Here is a 7621-nt window from a genome sequence, read left to right as displayed (position 1 = left end):
CCAACCCCAGTTCTAATACTCATTTCCTACAATGTATGAAATATCGCACTTGTTTGGTTGCTGTTGTTGCACCAGTTGGGGGATCGTGCGTATGCAACTTTGCGTCGCATAAACCGTGCGTCAAAACGTCGGGCTTCCGAAGGGTGTGTTGGTCACAGCGAACGTGCTTCCCGCATCCGTTTTCACGCAATACCCGCACACTCGCCAAGACAGCTACCGTCGCAAGAGTCCGCCGCACACAATGCACGCTGTATTGCCCGACTTCACAATGCGCGAAGGTTGCTCGCTGTTTGTCGAGACGTCATCCGCTTCTCACGCAACGTGCGTCGGGTTTCAGCGCTCACGACAGCAACATTTGTTTTCTCGCACGCAACCGTTGTAGGCCCTAGTGACCCCCCGACCGGCGAACGGCTGGCCAACGACTTTCTCATGGCCTCACACTCGGCTTGCCTTCAGCGGTTTCGCATAACGGCAGCGTTCGCTCACGAACCTTCAGACGGTCGCAGAAGTCGGGTGAATTTCACGCTTCGCCAATCGCGACATCGCTCAATCGCTTCCCCAGTCGTGACCAGGGTTGGTGGTAAAGAATGTGTACAGTTCGCTGAGGCTTTCGGTCGGGAAACGTTGTGCACGTGTCACGATATCGGAAACAATTACAGCCTAATGAATATTCGCCGATTCAGCAACCCCGCATTTCACCAACCCCATAGTACGACTCGACATAGTTTCGAAGAACACGCCTTCTCCCACCAAGATCGTTTGTACTTCCCTTTCTGCGAGCATTTAGAGCACGCGACTGAGCACGATAGTATACAACGCGACATAGTTTCGAACGCACAAACTTTAGTCGACATTCAGCACCCATAAGCCGCGTAAGTACTCTTCTTCATACTAGCATTTAAGGCCGATCCACTCGACGGTCCGTTCGCCCGCGGCCCGCGCATCACGTGTTCATGCGTCACCACATTGAGAGGCGCGCTGTCGGCCTGCGGACTGGTAAAGCATGGAGGCTCAAGTGCCTCTCCCCTAGCGGGAATTAGCGGCGGCCCGCGAAGATGCGTGCACTAGCTCTGTCAACTGGGCTATCAAGATGGCCCAGGCCATTGAGGAATTGTACAAAGGGCCGCAGCCGCTTCGAAGTACTTCCTCTGCAGTTCAATAAAGTTTTCCTTTCATTCAATCGCACAGTCACGGGTCGGGAGGAAAAATCAGTTCGACCAGCGCTGCCAAACGCTTTAGAATAATCTGGCAACTATGGTACACCAAGCACGTCGTCAGCTATTTTTGTCCGTTGCATCAGCTTGACGTCTTTAGATTGCAGGCCAGTTTTTGGTGGCGTATGAACACGTGATGCGCGCGTCGCGAGCGAACGGACCGTCGTGTGAATCGGCCTTTAGAGACAGCTGCCGCGGGCCATACTGCCACAAGAAGACGCAAGCAACATTTATTCGACGCCCAGCTCCCATCAGCCAAGTACAGACCCCGTCAAAAGTATACAGCCCAACGGGTTTGCTTCTAAGCTGTTAGCGGGGTATCCCTAGCAAGTCAATCAGTACAAACCTTGGGAGGATTGAGGACGCAAAGCCGTTCCTCTTTCGAGAGTTTACGGTCGCTGAGTATGACTAACGAGGCATACTGCAGGCCTGATAAGCAAACCCCTTCCTCTGTATACTTTTTTTACGGGGGGGGGGGGGGGGGTGGAGGCATTTGATGCGAGCATTTATAGCATGCGGGTGCGGGATTGTTCTGGCATTTGACATCGGTGCTCAGCTGGAAAGTGAAGTGCGAGATTGGGTTCTTTTTTGTGTTTATTTTCAACGAGAGAAGCTTCGGCGGCACGCGTCGGCCGAGCTAGAAAATAAATACAGAGGAGAAGCGCGAAAGCTTGTCTCAGTGGTGAGTCTCATCCGATGCGCTGATGCTTGGTGGAAGCCCGAGAAGTCTGCGAGCTCCGTGACGTCCCTGTCACGGGGTAGTCACGCTGAGCTGTCAAACAAAACAGAAAAAAAGAACAAAATAAAATTATGGCATTCGAAGCTCGTTATAGCGCTTCTCGTGGGTGATAGCAAGCGCCTGTCAATTATAATGCAATTTCTATCTCAAGACAAAGAAAGCTCTGCAGCGAAAGCGCCTTGTATCGCTTTTCAAACCAGATTACTTTAACGAAGTTTTTTTTTCTCTTCAGCCAGTTCTTCATTTGCTCAGTCAAGGCTTGACTGCATTCATATTCAACTAAAGACAACTTGCACTGCAAATGTTGTTTAATATCAGTCTAAAAAAGTCCGCTGACTACGTGCGAAGTGCAAGTACGGCAAGGGAGAAAGCGAAAAAATGTGGCGCATGCTTGTACCCGAGCGCAAGACGTCCGTTGTGCGGGCACAAGAATGCTGCTGCAGGTGCAGCGGTAGCACATAAGGTGGAATTTTAGCACAAGCGCCCCAGTTGTACAAAATGTGCAGCTGTACTGCTAATATAAAGGTTTTCGTAGTCCGTGCCCTGAGTAAGTGGGAAACACGAGACATAGAACAACGTGAACCAGGCGAGCCAGTCAGTCAGCTATAGTTTGGCTTTCATGCGTTGAAGGTCAAAATGGACTAGTCCTCTCCAGTGGCATGGCTAGCATTCGTAGGGCGTTGCTTAGAATTCTTTCTACAGCTGAGAATGGTATACCATTTTGACATCAAAAACTCAGCGATTCTATCTCATAATCATTCTAAATCACATTTTTGAGTGGTGAGGTGAAGCCAAGCTACCGCTGTACGTCTAACGAACCGCCCGACACGGCTAAAAATATGGATAGACAGAATAAGGGGAAGGGAATTGTCTTATTACGCCTACCTTATTTAGCTCCCGGTTCTCGGTAAGTGAAAACCTGGCAAATTTCTCCGGCTCACTTTGTTGCGTGCGCCTTTCGACTAGCAACAGTCAACGCATAGTGGTGCTTGCACAGAAGGTGGCTTCTTCTGCGAAAATCCGTGCCCATCGCTTGCAGTTATGGCCTGCCTCCCCTTTTTTTTACGACAAAAACGTCGCGACAGACATTTTCACAAGTTTCTGTGTGGAATGCTACTCTGTGTGGATACAGCCATGTTTTCCCGTTGCTGTTTTTATGGGGTTTCGATGCTAACTGCCAAATCTGTAAATTATTGCCTTTAGTTGTGTTCAACCTGCTGGCTTTATTATTCAGCATGGTGATTGCAATGCACAGAATTACGTTTACTGCTCCTTTCCTGACATGTGCAACAAAAGTCACGTCATTTCTTTTTTTTTTTTTGAACGAGGGCCAAATGAGCATTTAAAAACGTATTTTAGAAGAATCCTCGTTGCACACGTTCAGTCTACGCCCACCGATAAAAGAAGCTTAAAAAGACAAATTTCCCGCTTTCATCTGGCGCTTAGGGTCTTCCTCTTGCGATTCGCATTAACGTGCTCTCGCATGCCTCTGCACTTTGCAGTTCTTAAGCTAAGCCACACAAAGATCTTGCCTTTTTTTTACGCCATTTTCCAACTTGTAGCTCCCGGCCTTAGAGACATTTCTCAGCGGTATGCAATCTTCTCTGCGAGACTTCATCTTTGCGCACGGTGGTGTGCAAGATCAGAGTCAATTCTAAAACCTGCGAGGTCGGACTGTTTGGCTTACAACCATGTGAAATATTCAATCCACTAGTTTCCCACATTCGCGATTCATTCTCGTTGATGATTGACAACTCTGAAACTAAATGGCGTCTCTCGCGCGCAAATAGAAAACGTGTTAGCTTCGCTCAAAAATGAAGTTCTTAACCTCAGAACTGTGCTCCACAAAGGGAATTCAAGCAGCGAATTCTTGCGAAACAAGTGCAAGTCTTTACGGAACTATCAGCAATGGAGCAAACAGAACAAAGAACACGTCCTGATAACCACTGCTGACCGTGAAGTGATCGTCGCTATCATGAAGCAAGCAGCCAACGCCCTTGCATGCGTGCAGAATTCGCTCACCTCCTATTTCTTGTAGTACTTCGACGCGTAGTGGCCGTACACTGGCGCAGCGTAGCCAAGCCCGTATCCGGCACCGTATCCGAGGCCGTATCCTGCACCGTAGCCAGCTCCGTAGCCGACAGTCTTGGCCACGGCCGGCACGGCGACGGCGCCACCGTAGTGGGCGCCAACAGGTGCGGCGTAAGCTGCAACAGGTGCGGCGACCACGGTCTTGGCTACGGCTGGCACAGCGTAGCTGGCGACGGCGGGGGCGACAGCGACGGTTTTCGCTACAGCTGGCACTGCGTAGCGGGCAACGGCGGGAGCGACGGCGACAGCTCCGTATCCGCCATAACCGCCGAGCCCGTACCCTCCGTAGCCACCGTGACCATATCCGCCATAGCCTCCGAGACCGTATCCGCCGTAGCCGTATCCGGAGAGACCGTAGCCGACAGCGGCCGGAGCAGCGTAGGTGGCGACAGCTGGAGCAACGGAAACGGTCTTGGCCACAGCTGGCGCGGCGTAAGTGGCAACAGCGGCAGGTGCGACGTATCCGCCGTATCCGCCGTATCCACCGTATCCGCCGTATCCGCCATATCCTCCGTATCCGTAACCGCCGTAGTGCCCGCCAACGGCAGGGGCGGCGAAAGTGGTGGAGACGGTCTTGGTTACGGCAGGGGCGGCGTAGGCAGCGACGGGAGCGGAATAGGTGGCTCCATAGGCGAGGGTCTTGCCGACGGGTGCGGCTACGCCGTATCCGTAGCCCACGGCAGGAGCTGCGTAGGTGGCGCCGTAGGCGACGGGCGCCGCGGCATAGCCAGCACCGTAGCCAGCACCGTAGCCACCACCGATGGCCGATGCCACGAGGCTGAGGAGGGCTGCTGCAATCTAAACCAGAAAGCCAATTTGCGACACGGTTTACGTAAGGCTACAGTGTTATGAAGAAATGCTCGAAGATCGCCCTATTATGAAAGGGCTCCAAATCCAGAATGATAAAGATTGTTAGGTTTCCGCTCATATAAAACTGTGCTTAAGCTGTGCTGTGACGTAAACGCAGCATTCATTTTTCGTAGCTCCCGGAGGGGTAGTTTCTGCGAAACAGTGTTCGCTTTGTTTTTCCGCCAGAGCTAGTCTTGAAGAGATGATTTTGTGAGGTCATGTATAACGGTATAATAAAGATAACTCCGAAGAGAACTTCGCAAATGTGACTCTCAACTACGGTTCGAAAAAGCGCTTGGTGACGGTCATTCGGCTGCCAACACTTTGTCTCGAATTTTCACACAATCCCCTAAGTTTTTAGTAACGAAGCTTTGGTTGACCTAAGCTAAGATACCCGCTGACAACTCCATGTGACGACTTATAAAGATGTGCGGCTGTAAGACAATGGTCTTTTAACTTCCCGGAAATACTTCTAGCAGCAACCACGAGAAAACCTGAATGTGCGACTTCCCTCGGCTACTCTGGTGATATTATGCTAAGTCCGACTACATTTACCCTTGTTAGGGTTAGCCACAGCTCGAAAGAGACAAGACGAACTCGAGAACGGACACACACAGGGTTCGTGTTCAGGTTGTCCTTGTCGCGCAGTGACCAACTGTAATATGAACAAGCGACTTTTGAGCATCTACCCTTGTAAACCGCATATATCCAGAAAATCCAGAAACCCGCCGGACCAGGAACTCGCGGAAAGCGCGTACTTACGAAGTTCTGCATGTTTCCTGGCGGGAAGCGGAGGGCTCTTTCGTTGAGTATCTCACGAGTACGGAACCACAGACTTGCTCTTAGCACGAACCGTACACGACTTCTCGCTTGCTCGGCCGCTGGCGTCCAGCTTTATATATGCGTCTCCACTGATCCACTTGCAGCCGCGGAGACAATGGGGGAGAAGGAATTTTGACGGCTCTAACGGACAAGCCGTTAGAAAAGCCGTCAGCGGAAAGGGAGCGTGGTCCTTTCCCTTTCCGCACGGGCCCCCCATCTGCAGGGTCCGTCCATTCCCTTCCTTCTTATTTTCTTCGCTTCCTGTGCTGGCCGCCCTGCCGCCAAGAACTGCTCCCCTCTTCCGCCACATGCTCACTACCTGAGAGGAGGTGACTCATCGTTTAGCAACTTCAAACAACAAAAAACACCCCACGGCGGCCCACGGACAAGAAGGGCCGCAGCGGTGGCGTGTGGACAAGCGACAGCAAAAGCCACGGAACCTTCCCTCGCTTTCCGCGGCTTTTGGGCCGCCGGAGAGCAAGAAGCAAAGGAGAACGGCCTGGGCGTGTCTGTAACCCCTCCCTGTCGAACTCTCCGTCCGTTCCTCGTCCCACACCTTCTTCGCGCATACCTTGACCGTCGGCGGCGTGGCGCACGAGAGAGGGAGGTGGGCCTTTCGACTTCGGCTACAATCGACTGCTGTGCTTCTCGTGAGTGCGAAAGAATGGGAAGGACGCCGGATAAACAAAACACAGCCTGCGTGCCCGCCGCAAAGAACCGACGTGACGTCACAAAGCACGAGCGACGCCCAACGCCAAACAACGCCGTTATCAGAAATCAAAGGAGCCGCGAGATGGGAGAGAAAACGTTCAGCACAAAGACGCAAAGGGTGACTCCGATAGGCAGCGAAGAAGGCTTGCGAGCCGGCAACGCATTCACGAATGCGTTGTTGTGCGTCTGTGTGTGCGTTGTGAGCACGCCCTTTGAGGAGACCGGCGGCCGAGCGCGGCTCTTTGTGAAGACCCGCCCTCTCCCGTCTCGGAACGTGTTTCAAGGACCCGCGTTGCTAATTAGCTGGAATTAGCGGTAGCCGGCCGCTCCGCGTGCATCTACGTTGCACGCTGCCCGCTTCCTGCCTGGCCGACCCCGGCCTCTGAGGAAGAGCCCCCCCCTCCCCCCGTCCTTTTCAGTGAATGACTAGTCCTCCGTACGGGCGTTACGAATGGGCGAACCGCTTACGGGACTCCCAGGACTCACAATGGAAAGGCACTTTATCTTTCTGTTGTTTAGTTGATCGCCCTCTGTCTCTGTGCTGAGATTCAAGGCTTCCGACCCGATCGCCGCACACGGTCCAAATAATCCGACCGGCCGAGCGGAGATAGAATAAAACGCTCCCGCCCGTCACGTCCTGGACTCGTTGCCAACGGTCGGGCATGAAGTTTGTGGGTCCAGCGGGCCAACAACGGATGCAGTATACGTGATGCCATTGTATTCAAAGTTTTTCCCTTCGCATTACGAATGTAAGGCAGGTCGTAAGAGGGGCCCCCGTTGATGAGCGGCCGGGGCAGGAAGGGGGAGGCGATAATGAAACAAACGGGACACCCGCGCCCTCCCCAAGGGCGCTCTCACTGATTGTTTCGGTCGGCCGCACTGTTTACGATCAGTTTATCCGGGTAATCGCCGCCGTCTGGTGGTACACCCTCTCCCCGCCTCTGCGCTCTTTTTCTTCTGCTCTCTACCAGTCGTTTCCTTATATCCGGAAGAAGAACGTGAGGTCGTGCTGTCGGTGCTACCAGAGACCCATTTCGATGGCCTTTTCGCTCATATTGTAGGGTATTAGGGTCCATCGTACGAATTCTGTGCAGTGCTGTGGAAGTTGGGGCCTGTGGGTCTAATACGAGGAGTGAATAACACCACATCACTGTATGTAATCCTGTGCCTCTGTGTAGTAGAAGCTAACGGTTGT

At 52.6% G+C, this 7621-nt stretch overlaps 1 protein-coding gene across 1 annotated transcript; it reads right to left on the bottom strand.

Annotated features, from left to right (window-relative positions):
* Nucleotides 1-1790: 1790 nt before the first annotated feature.
* LOC149347727 (uncharacterized) lies at nt 1791-5921 on the bottom strand. The gene is made up of 3 exons (XM_089585657.1): nt 5656-5921; nt 3976-4842; nt 1791-1986 (listed from the first exon to the last, which is right to left on the bottom strand). The coding sequence occupies exons 1-2, from the start codon at nt 5665-5667 to the stop codon at nt 3979-3981; spliced, it is 876 nt and encodes a 291-aa protein (XP_089441783.1). The 5' UTR covers nt 5668-5921; the 3' UTR covers nt 1791-1986; nt 3976-3978.
* Nucleotides 5922-7621: the final 1700 nt, after the last annotated feature.

The sequence above is a fragment of the Amblyomma mixtum genome, chromosome 4 (genome assembly GCF_055824585.1).
Source record: "Amblyomma mixtum isolate Tamu chromosome 4, ASM5582458v1, whole genome shotgun sequence".
Classification (NCBI taxonomy): domain Eukaryota; kingdom Metazoa; phylum Arthropoda; class Arachnida; order Ixodida; family Ixodidae; genus Amblyomma; species Amblyomma mixtum.
The sequence above is the reverse complement of the archived record's forward strand: the minus strand, read 5'-3'. Positions and strand labels throughout refer to the sequence as shown.